Genomic DNA, 21,147 nt, shown 5'->3' on the forward strand with positions numbered 1-21,147 from the left:
AGAGCACCTCTGAGGCTCCCCGCCCGTTTCACTAAAAGGAGATACCCAAGTGACATGGGGTCTTCAGTTCTCAGAAGTCTTTTGCTCTATTTGATCACAGTAGTAAACAGTGGCAGTAAGTTATATTAATAATGACCAAAATTCAAAGGTAGAGGAAGGAACAGAATCAAAGGAAAGACACCAGGGCATCTCAGGAATCACTTAGGACGGGGTATCGTGGAACTTTATTTGGTACCAATAGAAAAGGTGCAGAAGTTTGCAGAAACAAAGGAATTCATTTGGAGTGTTTCTCAGATCCAGGCTGAGTTGAAGAGGAAAAAAAAATAATTTAGCAATAGCCCAAAATATACAGTTAAATTAAGTTGTTAATTAAAGTATCTGTTAAAAGTGGCTAAAATTAGAGACAAAAGCCCACTCTTTGGTACAATTGTTGACTGCATATCTGTATGTGGAAGGGCGTGGGGGACAGTTAGAAAAGCCTGTGGTATTTTAAAGATTAATCACCCACCCCTAAGGGGTTTTGAGGCGCCCACCTGCATTTTTTAACTTGGATCTAAGTCACAGGGGAGGGACAAGACCATGACAGCTTTTTTTTGCTAATTAACAACTCAGTGGACACTTCAAATACCAAATAGAACAGAAGGCCCCCAGTTCAGACCAGCCCCTACCATCCTCTGCGAGGTGCTGACATCTAAAGATGATTTTCTAGAGATTGTGGAACCTTGGAGCAATGCCTGTGTGTATTTTTAGAGGGAAGCATCCCAGAACATGCCAGTTCCTTATAGGGTATCTTTAATAGTTAGCACCTCTGACCGGACTTGTGAATTTCTTTTTCACGTTTATTCTTTTCCTGCCTGGGATTGGGGTAGATCAGAAAGGCATGTTTTTCTCTATTGGAAAGATTTCTATGAAGAATCCATGAGTTGTCATTGAAACATTAAAACTTTTCATCCTTAATGACTTTGTAATTCTTCTTTGAATAATCTGAAATGCAAATAAAGACAGATGTGAAAAGGATGTTTTTTATAAAAATAGTAGCAATAAATTGGGACAATTTAAGTTTCTAATAAAGTCTGGTACATCCCTGTGACAGGCTGTTATAATGCAGCTACTAAAGCAGTTAAATAATGTGGAGGGAAAAAGAGATACTAAACTATGATAAGCCTGATTCTAATTCTATAACCATATAATACCGTAGATAGTATTAACAGGCTTGTGTCTCTTAGGGATAGGATTATAGGTGAGTTTTGTTTCTTTCTATCTTCTTGCATTTTTTATACTTTTTTTTGTATATGACTTTCATGTTCAAAAAAGTTCAAAAAAACCTGCATGGCTCTGACCTGAGTTTCAGTGCCACATCCTGTCCCCTATAAGCTCCACGTGGATAGGTGGCAGACCTGTCTTCCTCACCACTGTGTCCTTAGGACAGTGCCAGGCGCAAAGTCAAAGCTCAGCAAATAGTTGTTGAACAAAACACTCCCATTTCCCTATTTTTCTTTCCTTTTTCTATCCAGGTGATGTGCTCTATGAACTCCTTCAGCATATTCTGAAGCAGAGGAAACCTCGGATTCTTTTCTCACCGTTCTTCCACCCCGGAAACTCGATACACACGCAGCCGGAAGTCATCCTGCATCAGAACCACGAAGAAGGTACCCAGGAGGCTTCTCTCTCCTTGCCTGAGACATAGCCAAATCCCAGAGGTTCCACTGTTCCTTTGATAAGTCGTTCTTATTCATGTGATTCATTTTTCATTCAACAAGCATTTGTTGGGTACTGATTTTGTTTGAGACCCTGGGGGAAATGCTGAGATGAATAAGATCGTGCCACTCACAATCTAGGAGAGGAAATGGGATAGATACACGTGTAAGTATCAAAGAGTAATTATAACTGTAAAGAGACAGTGAAAGGGGAGATTACAGCCAGTACAGGCAGCAGGCTCAGCTTCAGGAAGGATGTGGGTCTGTAGGGTTCTGTGAAGGTCTGATAAGCAGGAATGAAGTGGAGAACGTCCCAGGAGGACCCAGGATGGAGGGAGTCCTTGGAATAGAGAGTAACCCATGACTTGGGTTATAGAGCTTACCTTTCTTTTCCCCCTACCTTTGATTATGAAAAATTTCAAACAGACCCCAAATAGAATAAACTAACTAAAGCCCTGTGATCCATCCCCTCCCCCTACTTCAACAGTGATCAACAGGGACTTCCCCGGCGGTCCAGTGGTTAAGACTCCACCTTCCAATGCAGGGGGCGTGGGTTCGAGCCCTGGTTGGGGAACTAAGGTCCCACATGCCATGGGGTGCAACCAAAAATTCAAAACCAAACAATGATCCACATTTTGCTGTTGCAGAACTAGTCCAAGGAGGTAAGATTAGAATCAGGACGTGGAGGACTTTGATTTCCAGGCTGTGGAGGAAAACAGTGGGGAGTGAAGATTTTTGAGCAGAGGGTAACCGAAGCTGGAGGAAGAAAAGAGACCCAAACCCTGTGAACTCTGCGGGGCACCAAGGAGGTCTAGTATTCGTGCACCGGAGGCAGTGTCTTGCAATGTGCTCACTGTGAGTGCTTAGTTCAGGTGTGCCAAGCACTCTGGTGAGTTACAGTGGTCCTAATCAAAGCGGTGGTAGAAAGCACAACAGAAGACCAGAATCGAATTGTGGCCCCGGGCAGAGTTCCACAGCGGGTGTTTGGGTACAGAAATAGGGTATAAGAATCTGACTTTGCTCCCTGTTCTGTTGAACAGCGATGCACCGTGCCTCTGGGGAGCATTTCGTCCACGTCCCCCTGCCCAGACTGGGGACACAACGTAATTCTTTTAAACTTGTCCTTCAGACCAGATTATGAGGGGCCTACACTCCTGGGGGTTTTTTCAGGGGCATTTCCTTCAACTGATTGAACGTCCCCCAGAGCAGGACTATTTTTGTTTTGTTGTTGGCAGATTTTAAAATGAGACGTTATGTGTTTCCCTAATCAACACATCACAGAACAGAGCCTGGCTTCAGGTACCTGACGACGGGCATCTCCTCCCGGTGCCCAGCATCTCACAGCAGGTCCCCTTGCCTCCGTGATGGAGAGTAAGTGAGCGCTTCTTGCAGTCTCCCCACCTGTGCCTCTCATCCCGTCTTCCTCTAGCTTTACCTCTGCTGAATTTAGCAGCTGCCCCCCACCCCAGTTCGGTTTCTCCGTTCTTTAAGCCTTCCTGCCCTGTGCGTTTCCTATTTGCGTAATAGCCAACAGCTACTCCAGAGAAGAGGAGGTGGGTTTACTGAAGCTTTAGGATTAGGGCAGGAATTAGATTGCCTAGCCTGCCTCTTCACATACAAAATGTGTGTGATGGACTGTTTTGTTTTGTTTTGTTTTTCACCCTCTCTCTTTTTCTCATTATTTAAAAAAAAAAAAAAATCCCATTTGGAATTTCTATCTCCCCGTTTATCCTCAGCTGTGATGGGAGGCTGATGGTCTCATCTCATGACAACTCCTTCCTTCTCGCCCCTTGGCCTGATCTGACTCCTAAGTAGGTGTGTCTGTTGTTGTCCTCGTGGGCCGGAGCGACTCAGCAGAAAACGCAGGCCGCTCTCAGAGACCCCTCCCACCGAGAAAATATGCACGCGCCACCACAAACCCCCTAAAGAGCTGCGCTCTCAAGTGCAGTGTTGTTGGCCATGGTGAGCTCAGTAGGTAAAAGGATGGAGCGAATGAGGCCAAGGTCAAGGGCTGCATCACCCTGTGGATCAGGTAGCTCTGCTTCAGACCTGCTCTTAAAAGTAGCACGTTCTCAGAGACGGTCCCTTCAAGCTGTCAGCCAGAAAGCACCATCCTGCTATGCGCCCTTGCTCCTCTGCCTGCTCTCGCGTGAGCAGGTGGGCACACAGAAGGGAGCGTGGGTCTTTATCAGGTGGGATCACGTGAGAAGAGCTGTGCCGGGCACGGAGGTGATATGAAGAGGCTGCTGGCCCCCAGACCTCCAGATAGATGGGTGCCTTTGGTGACTAAGGGACCAACTAGAGAGGTGGATGGGTCAGTAGGAGGTCCCCACCTCCAACCACCTTTCCCTTCTCCTCCATCAAGAAGAATATATTTACAGCTTAACATGAATTATCTCTAGGATCAATACGGTTATATCGTGAATGGTAACACATTAATATGGGCATTTGTTAATATACAGAGAGCTCTGATCCTGGGGGAAAGAAAAAAAAGTTTGTTAAGTGAAATCATAAACATCCAGTATTACATCCCCAGTGATTTATGCTACCTAACTGGGGATACAGTACAATGTAAGAGTATATCGCTCTTGACTCGGCCCAGAGCTCAGAATGGAAGGAGAATGGGCCATTCCAGAGAGGGCCCACTCAGCCCCTCAACAGGCTGGCACAGGGAGGCGTGCAGAGTGACGTACAAACACAAAGCTTCATTCAGCGCCCTGTGACTTCACCTCATCACTGCCACCAACTTGACCAATTCAGACATTCATAATTTCACAATGGGAATTTATATCACAGGACAAACATATCTTGTGTAATCCAGCAACAGTTGCCTGCAAATATCCCCTATGAGTGCATTACATTGAAACCTCACCTTCCGTACTGGCAGCCACGTGGCAGTGCCAGAAGCTTGGAGGTCATTGTTAGCTCAGAGGCTCCCTTCCAGGCTCTGATGGGAGAGAAGGGTGATCATACTAATTCAAACCCTTTATTTTGTAAACATTCATTATCTCTAAAAGTGTGTCGTGCCTTGGGTGAAGCAGTACTCAGATTACCACCTAGGTCTAGGAGAACCAGTATTTCTACTCTTCCCTTACTTAGTTATGGGAGGGGAAGGCAATATTATATAATTACAATAACCCTATAACTTTTCATCCATACCCAGACACTTATGCTAGTGAAATGGGACTCTAGTAAGTGAGCTAGGACAATAGGCATCAACCAGGACCGTCCCTGACAAACGGGGACACATGGTCAGCTTAGATTAAATGTCTTAAAGAGTGGGATCTGGACATCAGGAAACCAAGTTCTAATCCTCTCTTCTGCCAGAACAGTCATAAGGGCTCAGTTTCTCATTTCTCTGGGCCTTAGTAACCCCAGTTATAAGACAGGAAATACCACCAAATGGTATCAGATCTTGGAGCTCTTAAATCCTAAGGACTGAGTCTCCCTGGGTGATATGAAGATGAATAAGACACATTCTCTACTTTCAGGGTCGTAGGCAACTAAAATCCACAAAAGTACAGCAGTGTCCTGTCTGGTGATGCTCAGAAAAGCTGAACATCTCTTCTCGTTGATCTCACCTTATCAAGAACTGCTGATAACGTTACCCCTCTTAGTAGTCAAACCAAGAGTAGCATCATTCACTTGTTTCACAGTGAAAATCTCATTTTAAATAGATTCCTTTTCTTTGATTATTGATTACCCATCTTGTCTGCATGTTATGAATTAGTTAGGTATAACGTAGATAGCTATGTAGGAAGGAGACTACTTCTTTCACCAAAACCAGGAGGCGAAACATCTTTAGAAATTTCAGACCAGCAGATGGTTATAAAATAAATTTATTTTGTCACACGCAGTTGTGATATGAACTTCTTTTGATACTTTAGGTTCCAAAGTCAATGACTTTTGGCCCCCATGGAATATTTAAGAAGAAAAGCTTGGTGCCAAAGTATATATTCGATTGCCACCGGTCCTTTGGTGTTAGAACTGCTTGAATGAGTGATTCCCTAAAAGTTCATTGAGCAATTAAAATATTCTTCTAGTCTAGGCTGGTCTCCGAATGGGGTCAGCTTTGCAGAGTCACCCCTGTCGGACTGGACATGCACAAGTCTCCAGGGAGGAGGAACAGGATCTGTGTTTCTCAAATGTCCTCATCCCATGATCTCTTTGGGGGACCCGCCTATAATTTCGACCCTTCAGTCCACCCTCTTTTATGCCCCCATCTAAGAGACTGGGAGGTGATTTTTTTTTTTTTTTTTTTTTTTGGCCATGCCACGTGGCTTGCAGGATCTTAGTTCCCTGACCAGGGATCGAACCCGGGCCCCAGCAGTGAAAGCGCCGAGTCCTAACCACTGGACCACCAGGGAATTGGGAGGTGATTTTTAATCACTTGAATTTGAAACTGTTCCCACATGCTGTGCTATGATTGTTTCTGTAGCAGTAGACACAGTTCTAAGGTGAAAGTTCTGCTCTGGGGCAGCTCTCTGTCACCAGGTGGATATGGAAATTGCAAGTGAGGACGAGAAATTTCAGGTGTCGAAATGCTGTCGTTCTCAGTTCTCCTTACAACTAGCACGTGGTCATGGCCCAGATAGTAGAGGGAAATCATTTCTTCATGGAGGGTGGCCTGTATTCTGGGATGGCCCACAGGAATTTTATTTATATGATTGCTTTACTGGGGGAAATATTTCCCCTTCTCCCTCCCCCTGCCCACCAAATCCAAGTGCCAGAGACTGCTTTGGAGGAAGGAAATCTTATACAATTTTAATGAGATAATTCAACAAGGTGAGGTACATGAATCTACCTCATAATAACAAAATAAGAGCGAAGGGGTCCTTTATGGGGTCCTCGTCGTGTGCCAGGCCCTGTTCTAAGCTTTTACATGTTTAAATCATTTAATCTTCACAACCACCCCATAAAGAAGGTAATATTATTTCCACTTTGTAGATGAGGAAATTGAGGCTAAGAGCAGTAAAGTACCCTGCCTCCAAATCACATAACTATGTAGTGGCAAAGCTAAGACCTAACCCCAGGTCCACGTGGTTCCAATGCCGGTGTTCATTCCACTGCAGCATGAATGAGCTGACCGAAATAACGTTTTTTATTAATTTTGTGTGTTTGCAAGCGCCCTGAAAATAGGGCAAATGATTAAACGATGAGTAGAAGAACCATGGAGATTAGGATGCGAGACAGGTCCAATATACTGTATATTGTACTAGGGTACGATATACTGGCAGGTCCCCGCACTCCTGCTTGTAATGTTTCTGCTTCATAGTACAGATCTCCCCAGACTTAGGATGGGGATACAGCCAGATAAACCCATCTTAAGTTGAAAATATCCTAAGTTGAAAATGCATTTAATACCCCTAACCTACCAAACAGCACAGCTTAGCCTACCTACCTTAAACATGCTCAGAACACTTACATTAGCCTGCAGTTGGGCAAAATCATCTAACGCAAAGCCGATTTTATAATTAAGTGTTGACTATCTCATGTAATTTATTGAACACTGTACGGCAAGTGAAAGACAGAATGGTTGTCTGGGTACAGGATGGTACCCGTTGTTCACCCTCGTGATCGCGTGGCAGACTGGGAGCTGTACTCACTGCCGCTGCCCAGCGTCACGAGGAGTACCGTCCTGCATATCACTAGCTCCAGAAAGAGATCGAAATTCAAAATCTGAAGTACCGTTTCTACCTAACGCGTATCACTTTGCCACCACTGTAAAGTCGAAAAATCGCTAAGTCGAACCATCATAAGTCGGGGACCATCTGTACTTGAAACTGTCAAATGAAAACCAAAAAATGTCAGAGGTAACTTTTGAGACCCCAGTGTATGTCTTCAGTTAATGATATTAAAAACTCATACTAAATTGGACTGAATTCACCTGTTTGGATCGTTGACTGCCCCAGGATGAATGGACTTATTAGCAGGACAGAAATCTCCCGGCCTGGGAGAAATGTGGGTTCTGAGTCAGGCAGTGGCCTCTGAGAACAGAAGCCCTGGCTCTTGTACCCCTGGACCAGCCCCTCATGCGGCGGCTCCTTGAGAGCCGGCCCCCCAGGACAGCTGCCGAGCAGGCACCAGGGTAGATGAGGCTTCCAGCTGTTCGGGCCACATCCTATTACCCATTGTTGTAAAAACCACCCCGATTTTCTAGTCTTGCTGGAATCGTGTTCATGACTGAAGTGTCAAGGAGGCCATTGGCCCGGGTTTGACATCTTTGTTATACATGTTAACCGTGTAGCACGTGGTAGAGCCAGAGAGCGTGATGGTGCGTGTGTGTAGATCCAGACCACCTGGGTTCAAATTCCAGCTCCCGGTTCACCAGCTGTGTGACCTGAGGCAAGTTCCTTAGCTTCCTTGTGTCTCTGTTTTCATCTGTAAAAGAAGGAGAAGAGCAGTACCTATCGAATACGATTGATGTAAGAAAGGGTCAAGTTCATATGGGAAATGCCCTCAGAGCAGCGTCTGTCACATAGCAAGCGCTTGATAAATGCTATTCATTATTACTATTTGCTGTTTCTTAGCACTATGTGGTTCAGGTTTTTTCTTCTTTTCTTTAAACTTAAAAAAAGCTGAATTGTGATAAAATACACATAACATTTATCATCTTGACCATTTGTAGGTGTACAATTCAGTAGTGTTAGGTATATTCACATTGTTGTGCAATGTTTTTTCTTACCTCCAATTCTAATTTTCTGTTTTTCAATTATTTTTTTATTGAAGTATAGTTGATATACAATATTGTGTTAGCTTCAGGTGTACAGCAAAGTGATTCAGTTATATATCAATACACACACATATATATTCTTTTTCAGATTCTTTTCCCATATAGGTTATTACAAAATATTGAATATAGTTCCCTGTGCTATTCCAATTCCAATTTTCTTAAGCAGTCCCGTTACTGCAATGGCATGTGCTTTGTGCAAACACCAGGTTTCTGCATCCGGACATAGGAAAGGCCTGTTGTCCACCCATGCCATTATCCTAGGACTTCTTCATGGGTTAACGGGGCACCATCTGTTGCATGATTGCTATGGGAAAATACACTTAAAGGGCAAACCTTAATTCAGGATACAGCCTGTTTGACAACTAAGCAGTGCCTACACGTTGTGTTACCTGCAGTACCTGGCACGTGATAGGTCCCCCGCAGCCCTTTGGAACCTTTCTATTTACCTGGCCATCTCCTCTCACCCTTCAGAACTCTAAGATTAACCTTTCTTGTGCCCCTTTCATCCCTGTGACTCTTGAATCTGGCAGGAGGTAACGAGGTCCCACCAGAACTTCCTGTTGTCCCCAGTGTCAGAGCCCCCGAGCACCAGCTGACACTTTCCCCCGCACTCGGCCTCGTTCCCCTCTCCTTTACCCTCCTCTCCTCTCCAGGGCCTCCTCTTCCTGCTTTGCCTCCTGTATGTCGTGGTCTAGGGCAGCATGACCTTTCACCCTCTGACCTGGTCCCCGGTGGAGCGTGTGGTTGTGATGGGAGCGCACGGAGGCCCGGGGTGGCGCACGGAGCCACTTTTCATCCGGGTCATCAGCCTCCTTCTGGGGGGACCCGTGCACCTTCCTGGCCTCCTCTGGCTTCCTCCGGGGGTGTGGAGGCTGCCCTTAGACCAGGGGCTAGCTTGCTCCATTGAGCTAAAAGTTTTAGGGGCAAGAGGTCCCTAGTAGACATGAATAATTCTCCCAAGGTAACCAGGAGGTCTTCAAGAGATTTCCTCTTAGCCCTCAGGAAATGCCACCTGATTCCTTTGAGATAAGAGGGCTGGGAGTGGTGGGTTCAACTCCAGAGAAGGAAGCCCTCCACTCTTTCCCCTCTCCTGCCTTCCTCTGCCTGACCTTTGTGCCACCCTGGCCCCCTCCCTATAAATGATTCACAGCGTTTACCTCCAAAGGGCAAATTGGCTCATCTGCAACTTCATCCCTTGATTTCTCCATTCACTTCTTTTGTGGGCCTTTCCTGAGACTGAGGGAGACCCCTCTACACCACCTGGGAAGAGCAGAGCCAGCGTCCGGCCGGGAGCACAAAGCCTCGTCCACGGCTGGTGTAGACTCGCCCACACCGTCTGCGCTAAACCACCGGCAGAGGCGGCCTGTTGGAGGCTGTCCCGCCCACAGTGATGAAGATTAAGCCTCACAGTCCCGAAAGTCACCTGTTGTGTTTCTTTCAGCCCCTCTCACCCAAATGCTTATAAAATTCTAGATGCTTCCTTAGGATTTATTGTGTATGACCTCAGACGTCTGTGAGTCCTACACTCCAAGCTAGGGCAGTTTTCTTCTCAGGCCCTGCAAGGGAATTCAGTGACAGCTGAATGTGACAAGGGAGTTGAGTGAGATGGCAACACTGAAATGGGCAGGCAAAGGGTCAGTGGAAAGTCTTGACTGAAAGTCTTGGCTGAACCTCTTGGAAAGGCGGTAGTAGGGATAGTTTTCTAGGGCTGCCACCCACTGGGTGGCGTAAACAACAGAAATGTATTGCCTCACAGTTCTGGAGGCTGGAAGTCCAAGATCAAGGTCTGGGCAGGATGGGTTCCTTCTGAGGCTGTGAGGGAAAATCTGTGCTAGGTTTCTCTCCCAGCTTCTGGTGGTTTGCTGGCAATCTTTGGAGATCCTCGGCTTGTAGATCTTGCGTGGCCTACCCCTGCATGCCTTGACTCTTAATTCAGCACCTATAGCCTTTTGTCGTTTTTTGATATGTCTGCCTTCTCCATTAGACTATGGTACCGTTGAGAGCAAGGACCGCGTTTCCTTACTCTGCCTATTCTGCATCTGAGACGCTACTTCACATGTGGTTGGCATCGCTGAAAGTTCTTTGCTTCAATTCATATTGTAATGACTGTGTGACAAAACACTCCTCTCCAGTTGTGCAGCGTGTGCATGTCTGTGTGTCCAAATTCCCCTGTTCACAAGGGCACCAGTCATATTGGAATAGAGGCCCATGCTACTCCAGTATGACCTTACCTTACCTAATTACATCTGCAATGACCCTTTTCCCAAATAAGATCATATTCTGAGGTACTGGGGGTTGGGACTTCAACACATGAATTTTGGGGTGGGGGGGCACACAAGTCAACTCGTAACAGGGAGTGACAGAACCTGAGTATGTATATGAAATCTATTTTGAATTCCATCTCAAGATCTAGAGCCTTTAATTTTTGTATAGATCTTTATATCATTCGTGGTTCCTACTAATCTTTTACAAAATTGTGCTGGGAAATGGTGTTTTCATGGGGAAAAATGTGGATCACAGTGTACTGAGGATGATGAGTGAGAGTTATCTGCTGGGCCTGTTGAATTGCATCTCCATCTCTTATTATCATCTGTGGCCTTAGGGGACGCATGATGGGGAAGTGTGATCCTGGTGTGTGAGACGTAAACTTGATCTTAGCCTTTGCTCTACCCTGGAAATTTCCTAGTCAAAAACCAAGACTTTAACCAAAGGCAGAGTTTTGCTTTGTTTTTTAGGTCTACTAGTTATTCATTATATAACGTGATTAAATTGGGTTGAATTCTAAATAGAGAAACTTTCCTAATAAGTAAAAGGAAAGAGGATGAGAAAAGAAATCAGACCTTCTTTTGTGATCATCACATTTAAAGTCCTAATTTATTGGGGGCTGTTTGGTAGTGAGAAGAAGGGATGATTTGTGTCTAAAGGAGATCTACAAAGAGAAAGGTTTGGGATCAGAAAGTACTTTCAACCAGAATGAGGTCCCTACCACTCCTGGGTACCTTCCCCGCCCCCCCTCCTTCTAAGCCCACACTGACCAATTACATGGGGCTTTTCCTCTCTCTTCCTTGTGCGTTTCCCTCCCATAGCAAGACCTTCAGACCAAGGGCAATGTGGATAATTTCCCAGTTTTCCAGCTGGGCAGTTCACCAAGAACAAACCCAGACATCAAGGCCAGACCAAAAAAACATCTTCTTGTTTTAGACAGAAGACTCCTACATCTGGGGGATTTAATGCACCCACTGTCCGCTTAGTGCATTTCCTGTGTCCGGAGCTTCTCTGCCTGCCGGCTCTGGTCTCATAAGTTTCCATACCCTGCTGCCAACTTATAATAACAGAGGCAGCAGGCAGCAGGGTAGCAACGTCAGAGCCCACTCCATACGTGGGCACATGCTTCGCAAACTGAAACAAAGCTTGGAAGGGCGTGTTGCAGACCTTTCAGCCTTGACAGTGGTGTGCCCAGACCACCAGGAGCCTGGAATTAAATACCCTCAGTTCCAGTTCTCCACCATTAACGTTATCAACTTCATCAAGTACTTCCTCCTTCAGTGGTGTCTGCAGAGAAATAAATAAATCAAGCCCATCCAAGTCCTGTTCCTGCCCAGATCCGGAGTCAAAAGTAAAATCTGAGTTGGATTATCCAGAGCACTGTCTCCCTCCTTCATTGTTCCCCAAATCTGGGCAGGAACAGAGAGTGAAATCTCTCCAGGACATTACATCAGTTCCTCTTTTACCCTTGGCACAGAAGTTCTTCCTCTCATAGTTCTCCCAGACTTCCTAAGGCTTGCCCTGAGTGCACACCCATCCACTGAGCCTTGACGCCCAGGACATCAAAGAAAACCTGCAGGTAACCAGGCTACTGGCCAACGCCTGTGTCTGTTTTAAAGTTTGTAAGACGGGAAATGGATTCAGGAAATAGGATTTCTCAGTACATGGTCTTCATCATCCTGAAGTATTTTTAATCCTTAATAAGCTTTTAAGGAAAGGGAGGCATTCTGTAAATGGCATTTAGAAGAAAATAAGTGAAACTTCAGAATGCAACTGTCTTAAATATCACTTACAATGATCATGTTCTGTGACATAAAAAGTGAACCATGGACAAAAGATAAATTCATTTTTGTGGATAGCAGAATTGAGATCTGTATTAGCTATGAAAAGAAAACTTGCCTCATCCCCAGAAGATTGTAGATCATTTCTATCATACTAATAATTTCGGCCATTAAAGTTAACCCCATGGGCCTACTCAGTATCCTGTAAGCATTATTTGCATTGAGGTTAAAGTGAGAACGTTGACTTGTCATCCCAACCTGTATCTTTGCAAGGTTGATTAAGCACTTTAATTCCGATTATAAAATCATAATCACAGAGCCATCACATCACCTGAAAACTAATAGTTCCTCAATATTATCAGATATTTTATTACTGTTTACATTTTTCCAGCTATCTCATAATTTTTTTTTTAATTTGTTTTTATTTATTTATTTATTTATTTATTTATTTATTTATGGCTGTGTTGGGTCTTTGTTGCTGCACGTGGACTTTCTCTAGTTGTGGCAAGTGGGGGCTACTCTTTGTTGCAGTGTGTGGGCTTCTCATTGCGGTGGCTTCTCTTGTTGCGGAGCATGGGCTCTAGGCGTGCGGGCTTCAGTAGTTGTGGCTCATGGGCTCTAGAGTGCAGGCTCAGTAGTTGTGGTGCACAGGCTTAGTTGCTCCACGGCATGTGGGATCTTCCCGGACCAGGGCTCGAACCCGTGTCCCCTGCATTGGCAGGCAGATTCTTAACCACTGCGCCACCAGGGAAGCCCTCATAAATGTGTTTTCAGTTTGTTCGAATCATAATCCAAGCAAGGGTCTGTCTCTACTTCACAAATGGCTGATGTGTCTCTTAAGTCTCTTTCAATGTACAGGTCTTCATTCATATCTTTTTTGTGTACATGCTTGCACACTCTCTAGGTGTTTAAAAAAGAAGTTAGCCATAATTAGTATAACTTTCCCCCTGTATGTGGTGTAACTTTTCTTTCCCTTTTGGTTGCTTTCAAAATTTTCTGTTTATTCTTGGTTTTCAGCAGTTCGACTCTGTGCCTGAATGTAGCTTTCATTGTATTTATCCTGCTTGGAATTTGCCGAGCTTCTTGGATCTTTAAGTTTGTATATTGTTGTTGCTGTTGTTGTTAACAAATTTGAGGACAATTTGGCCATTATTTCTTCGCTTTCTTTTTTTGTTTTGGCCCCATTCTTTCTGTTTTCTCCTCTTTTACAATGTTATAGTGACTGTGCAGGAAAATCATCTTATTTTCTTAGATGACCACACAAGTACTTAGGATAGGGTATCACAATCTCTAATTTGCTTTAAAATAATTCAGTTTTTAAAAATGTGTGTTGAGAGTGGGGGGGGTGGATACCAGCCCTCCGCCATAAAAAAAAAAAAAAAAAAAGTTTTCACCTTCTCAAACTCCAATTACATTTCTTTTAGACCATTTAATATTGTTCCACAGGTCACTGAAGATCTATTTCTTGGTTTTTAATTTTTATTGATCTGTTTTCAAATTTACTAACCCTTTCTTCTATTATCTCCCATCTGCTATTAAGTCTCTCCAGTCCAGTATTTCAAGTACTGTATCTTTCAGTTCAAAACCCTTTTTGATCATTTCCATTTCTTTTCTGATAATCTCCATCTCTTATCACTCATTATGACCATCATTTTCTTTAAGTGCTTGAACTTATTTATAATAGCTACTTTAAAGTTCTGTTTTGCTCATTCCAACATCTAGATTATCTCAAGAGTCTACTTCTATTGACTGCCATCCCTCTTGAATATGGGTCACACTTTTCTGTTCCTTCACATGTCTAGAAAATCTTTATCGGACACTGAATATTACATATAACATATTGTAGAGACTCTGGATTATGTTATATTCCTCTGAAGAGTGTTGATTTTTCTGCTAGCAAGCAGTTAAATAACTAGCCAGTCACTCTGAATTTGTGGAGGCTTGGTCTTATATTTGGTTAGGGAAGATTTATTTCAGTTTTGCCTTTAGCCCTCAGGCAAATCCCTTTGTCCTAGAGCATAGTCCTTACTCCCAAGGTGTGGCCATTCTGGGGTAATAAGCAGCCTGAGGTGTTTTCAGAGCCTTCCTTGATAGAGCCCCAACTCTGAACTCTGTCTCCAATACCATGGCCAGCAGCTGAGATTTCTGCTCGTATCTTTGAACTGTACAGCTGTTACCTTTCACTGAGCTCCTTGGAGCTCCCCCTGCACATTGCGGTTCAGGAGCACGTGTTAAGGATTTGAAGGAATTTTATGTGCCAGTTAGTGGCTACTCCCTCTGAGGGTCCCTCCTTTATGGAATTTGTTTTCTCAATTTTTTTGCCCTTCTGGCAGCTTCATACTCTACCCCCTGGCATTTCAAGCAACTTTCTGTTCTTTTTCTAGCTGCCTCACACTCCATGGACTGGGAAGGACCCTCAGAGTGACAGCTGTATAAATTTGGATCTTACTCTGGGCAGTTCCTTTCTTGCAAGAGTAAAATCCCCTTCAGTTTCCCGTACCCTCAATAACTTTTATAAATATATTTTATCCAGATTCTATCATTGCTATATGTAGGAAAGTTAGTCTGATACAAGCCACTCTGCCATTACTGAAACTGGAATCCCCTTCTCCTTTGAGAAAAATGGTAGCATACCGTAAATACTTCACCTTGCTTTGCTCATCTAGCCATAGAGCCTAGAGACCAGTCCTTAGCAAAATATTTAGTTATTCCTCATTCCATTTTATAGCTGCGTAGTCCTCCATCATTTAGAGATATACCATCATTTGTTAAACCAGTCTCCTACTGATAGGTGTTCCAATGTTTAAGCACTTTAAAATTCGTGGCAGCATGTTACATAGTGGTTACAAAATAAGCTCTGTGCCTTCAGGCAGATGATCTTTTAATTATCATGAACAGTATTTCTTTTGTTCACTGTCTCATATGATTTGTGAGATCTAGTAGAGTCCCCATTTTCCTGTTAACCCTGTATAAAACTTTAAGAAACCACCACGTTTGTCTCTGTGTACTAACCCTATCAGATTCCCAGATCCCCTTTATATGTTCTTCATATAGATGTTGTCGTAATGGATAAAGGAGATATCTTTGACTTGCTTTACTTAGAACCATGGACAAGTCTTTGACCAGAACAGGGACCCACAAGTATGCACATCCTTTTGGTGAGACAGCTCTGGGAACAGATGTGGCCAGAGAAACCTCATTAAGATGCAAATTCCATTTTTGTAGGCACATTTTTGTTCTTCCAACCCTTAGCAGGACTCCTAAGGCCACGTACATGCTGGTCCCTTCCTCAACCCAGCCCATGGAGCTACTTCTGCTGCTGAGCTGTGTACACTTTTTTTTTATATATAAATTTATTTATTTTATTTAATTTTGACTCGCACAGGCTTTCTGTAGTTGCAGAGAGCAGGGGCTACTCTTCATTGCGGTACGTGTGCTTCTCATTGCGGTGGCTTCTCTTGTTGCGGAGCACGGGCTCTAGGTGTGCAGGCTTCAGTAGTTGTGGCACACGGGCTCAGTAGTTGTGGCTTGCGGGCTGTAGAGCGCAGGCTCAGTAGTTGTGGCACACGGGCTTAGTTGTTCCGCAGCATGTGGGATCTTCCCCGATCAGGGATCGAACCCATGTCCCCTGCATTGGCAGGCCGATTCTTAACCACTGTGCCACCAGGGAAGTCCCTGAGCTGTGTACACTTCTGATGTCGTCCTTCCTCAGATGTCTCCAGCTTGAAAGTTCAGGTGGGATGGGGTGGAGGTATTGTCAGGGGTCCATCCCTCCTTCTTCTTACTTAACTCTGTCTGACTGTGCACTCAGAAACAAAATGATCCTCAATGTTCTCTCAAGTACAAGATTGTTATTATGTAAATTAGGCCCACTGTGCATGCTTAGAGCAGGTTTTGATGTGACTTTCCCCCCTAGTTTCTACATAGCAGAGAAGTAGATATTCTAATGGGTACATAAGGTTCTAGAATCTTACTGGAATCTAACTGGCTGGGTGACCTTGGGTAAGTTGCTTAACTTCTTTATGCCTCCATGTTCTCTCCTGTTAAATAGGAGTAATAGTAGTTAGTATCTTCTGCTTAGGCGTGTTATAAATTTTAAACAATATAATCCAGTACGTAGGATATATAGTAATTGCTTTATTATTATCATCATCATTATCATTAGTACCAACAACTCCTGGAGGTAGAGAATATGAAAGTTGGGTTATGAAAAGTCAATGAAAGCATTTAGAGAAAAACCCTTAAGGACCCCAAAAGCCATGTCGAAGAGTCAGGTAACAAAAAGATAAAGAATGAACGTGTGGCTTCCTTGTGTTTATAAGCCACTAGTAGGTGATTAATGGAATGTTTGTAGACATTTTTTGCTTGTCCATTGGCAGAAAAATAATTTCGAGTACGTGCACTTTAGTTTTTTTAAAGCGGAGAAAAAGACCCTGCATCCCGGGAAGAAGGGCGCTCCGGCACGCTCACGTTCTCCACGGTTGCCACCTTTAGGACCGCAGTGAGGTCCCTCCCCTGACCATGCATCAGGGTCTCTGATTGTCCTTCCCTCTGCTCCACAGATAACTGTGTCCAGAGGACCCCGAGGCCGTCGGTGGAGAATGTACACCACAACCCTCCCACCATTGAACTGTTGCACCGTTCCAGGTCACCCATCACGACAAACCACCGGCCTTCTCCCGACCCCGAGCAGCGGCCCCTCCGGTCCCCCCTGGACAACATGATCCGCCGCCTCTCCCCGGCCGAGAGGGCCCAGGGACCGAGGCTCCACCAGGAGAACAACCACCAGGAGTCCTACCCCCTGTCAGTGTCTCCCATGGAGAATAATCACTGCCCGCCATCCTCCGAGCCCCACCAGAAGCCCACCAGCCCCCGGCAGGAGAGCACGCGGGTGATCCAGCTGATGCCCAGTCCCATCATGCACCCTCTGATTCTGAACCCCCGGCACTCCGTGGATTTCAAGCAGTCCCGGCTCTCCGAGGACGGGCTGCACCGGGAAGGGAAACCCATCAACCTCTCCCATCGGGAAGACCTGGCGTACATGAACCACATCATGGTCTCCGTCTCCCCGCCCGAGGAGCACGCCATGCCCATCGGGAGGATAGCAGGTACGTGGGCGCCGCCCTGGCGGCACTCCAGCCTCGGGCTTGCTCGGAACCAAACACTGTCCCGATTAGGCGCCCTCCGAGGCTCTGGGAGGCCAAGTGCAGGCTTCTGCCTGCGGGAGGCGAAATCCTTAAGGGGCTAGTTAATGAGCCACGGGGCTGGAGGAGGTAGGAGCCCCGGAAGTGTTAAGGAACAAATGTCCTCCGTCCAGCTTACAAGGAGAGTCACATCAGAATTGCGGCTGAGCGAAAAAACATTTGAAATCAGAGGTTTATGAGCGCGTTAATGGCCCTGTCCCGACGTTTCCAGCGGCTAATTAACAAGCAGGCACAGCACGAAGAACCTTTGTCTCAGATTCAGGCTTGTAATTTCCATCCTCTGGGCAGCAACTCCACGTAGCCTTCACCTTGGGAGGGGGTAGGAGAGAAAAGCAGGATTAGGGTGTTGGAGTCTGGTGCTGCTGTGTCATTTGGACAGAGGAAACCACTCCCGAATTCTTTCCCTTCTATGCTGACAAGCCCAAATGTACTCCCCTAAGACGAGAAACCAGTGGAAACCAGTGAAAAAAATCACCACATTGTATATTTGCTAGCTCGCCCATAATTTACGTGAAGTCATTCTCCAGGAGCTTATAATCCTCTAACCTCTTGGCAAAGTTAACTGTTTTCCTAGAGCTTCTCTCCGTTCACGAGACACTTTTGGAGCACGGGCTGTGCACAGATAAATGCACTGGGAAGTAGGGGACACGGAGCTGATATAACACTTACTATTTCCTCAAGGGATTTAAATTTTACTAGGAGAGACAGATGTGAAAACCACTAAGCTCCAAGGCAGAAGGAAATAAGCCTTCTTCCCCGTCCAGTCAATGCACAAGCATTTATTGAGTACTTACTGTATGCGAGGATAATTTAGTGCCTTGGAAGCAGCGCAGAGAGAAGGGGTATTTTGCCTGGAGGAACTGAGGAAGGGCGGTAGCTCGATGCTGAAGGTGATTATGGGTCCAGTAATGGGAGGGAGACACGGAGACAGGAGAGAGGTCAGAACCGTTCAGGGAAAGGTGAGACGTGCCCCTTCCTCCTTGGGCTGATGCCGCAGGAGTGAGGTCCAGCTGAAGCTCGGGATGGAGCAGTGCTCGCGACACCATGACGACACGGGTCCTAAGGCTGCTTTACTTCTGCCTTGACTCGTCCCTTTTTTATTTAAGTCATTTGTTTCTAAATTCTTCTCTGGTCCCAAGGGCACCTCCAATGTCACCTCAATTTTATCAGTCTAAATAATTTACATAAGGAATGTTGAATCAAGACAATCAAATGGCCAAGAACTATGACGTGTTTCAAAAACGCTATGAAAAATGAAATGATGTGTGCTTGGAATGTGATCCAAAAGCATCCCACAGGGTTGGGAGCGAGGAACGGGTGACGTGTACGTAAAATAGGGTTAGTCACAAGCTGATGGCTGTATGGCTGGGTGTTGGGTGCACCGGGGTTTACATTATTGTTCCGTCTCCTTTTACAGAAAGATTTTTTAATAATGGAAAAAAGAGAAACTATGAAAAGAAAGGACTGGGATAAGGTAGCAAAGAGCTTATTTGGCAAAGCATGTGAATTTCCCCAGATAATTGGAGAAAGCGGAAGGGGTCAGTATATTCCTGTGAATGATATAAATGACCTGTCTTGGCCTTTCTAGGCTTTCCTTCTTGTCTGTATACGCCCTGCTTGTCTTGTTTCTCGCATGGTCTGTGCAACAGTTCTGGACATTTTGTGGATACTTTCTACTTGTTTATAATCCTCAGGATAGCTCTTCGAGGTAGCCTATCATTGCTCTATTCATTTTATATGGAAGGGTCGTTTACAGGCGAAACCACAGAGGAAACTGAACGGCAGAGCAGCAGAGGTCACACAGGGGCTGACAGATGAGGCTGCAGGACAGCCCTTGCCGCGCCGTTGGCTACTGTCTCCTGGGCTGCCCTTGCTACCCCTGTATTCCTAATCATGACCTGTCTCGTCCACCTCCTCTGTGACGCTGTCTTTGCCACAGACTTCTTAGGAATCCAAGATAAGCCCCATGTATCAAGTTAAATTGTTTAGGCTTAGAGCTGTTTTTAGGAGGTCTGGAAATTTTTTAATATGGCTCTCTTAAAAATTGTGCTCCTCTATTGGTATATTCAAAAGTTCCATAATCTCCATATGTCTGTATTCACTAGTTTAACCAGATCCAGGATTAGCTAATGTAACCAAAAGGCACTGTTTTTCTCAAGGGTGAAACGAGAGGGAAGTCTGTGATCTAACATGTGGTCTTGATCCTGTGACCCTCTGAGCAGTGCTCATGACAGTTCCAGGCTTCTTTGTTTCTCATCTGGGGCGTCCCTGTCTCTCCACTCCAGCCCTTTGGAGTCTTTTTGGACTACTCAGATCCTCGTGGAATTGATTCTTCATTTACTGGAAGTCGAATTCATTGGGTGACTCATATGTACAATGTAAAGTTCTGTCATTACTGAACAGCCATAAAAGTCCTTCAGATCTCTATAAAGCAGCTTTTAGGTGGGAAAACGTAGCTTTTCAAATGAGCCCAGAGGGCACTGAAGGTGCTGCTGTGTGTCACACTGACAAACACCATCGTTGGAGGATGTGGATAAGAACACTACTTAGGCGTGTGGATCAAAAAGTAAATCACGTATCATTTGCTCCGGTACTCCTGGGTGTGTGCCTTTGGACACCTTCTGTGTTTGCAGCACTGGTCTGCATTCTTGGGGGTGGAGTGTTTCGGGAGACGTAAGACACAGTCTTTGTCGTGAAAGAGCTGACGACAGTGGGCTGGAAGTGCAGCTTGTGGTGTCTTCCAGGGGCTCCGGTTAAGTGCTGTAGGAGGCTGCAGTAGAGGTGTCAGGAAGGCTTCCTGGAGGGGCTGGCTTTTAGCTGGGCTTAGATGAATGCTTAGAATATGGACAAGTGGAGGTTAAAGAAAAAGAGGTCATTCCAGATGGAGAAAACCCCAAAACAACGTAAGGCCTAGTATATTTGTTCTATTTCAGATAGAAAGGTAAACTCAAGAATCCAGGTTCATTAAAAAAATCCACCATATTTTAGCAATTCTTTCTTTTCTTCACACTTTAATATCTATGAAATTGGGAGGCATCATACAATTAAGAGATCCCATGCAAAGTTGATAGTTCACTTAGGTATTTACCTGGTGGAAAAACTAAAATATTCAATAAAAGAAATCCAGGAGGTAGTTGACAGTTTAAATACAAACCACAAATTAGATCAATTGAAATAGAAACATATAGCTTATTTTGAAAGGTGTTGCTTGTTTTTCAAAGAATAAGAAGGACCGTTACTGAGTTTAACAAGTTGGAATGGCTGGCATTTGTGGGAGAGAGTTTAACATACGACAGAGTGAGAGAAGATTCCTGGGTTCTGTTTTTTTATTGAACAGCCAGTGGTATGTGCAACACTGAGCAAGTTGCTTCTTTCTGTGCTGTTTTCTATTTATTGTCCTCAGGAAAGGATTGCTTGGTGGCAGGGGGGATGGGGGAGCATCTGTCACCTCCTAACATTTTCTCAGC

General features: G+C 44.9%; 1 protein-coding gene across 4 annotated transcripts in view; it reads left to right on the top strand.

Annotated features, from left to right (window-relative positions):
* ETV6 (ETS variant transcription factor 6) overlaps nt 1–21,147 on the top strand; it is a 240,879-nt gene that overhangs the window by 203,820 nt on the left and 15,912 nt on the right. For all 4 annotated transcript variants that reach the window (XM_036866354.1, XM_036866353.1, XM_036866355.1 and 1 more), the window contains 2 exons: nt 1,515–1,649; nt 17,039–17,584. In XM_036866354.1, coding sequence (XP_036722249.1) covers nt 1,515–1,649; nt 17,039–17,584 — 681 coding nt within the window. The remainder of the gene's footprint in view (nt 1–1,514; nt 1,650–17,038; nt 17,585–21,147) is intronic.

This window comes from Balaenoptera musculus, chromosome 10 (assembly GCF_009873245.2).
Source record: "Balaenoptera musculus isolate JJ_BM4_2016_0621 chromosome 10, mBalMus1.pri.v3, whole genome shotgun sequence".
Taxonomy (NCBI): domain Eukaryota; kingdom Metazoa; phylum Chordata; class Mammalia; order Artiodactyla; family Balaenopteridae; genus Balaenoptera; species Balaenoptera musculus.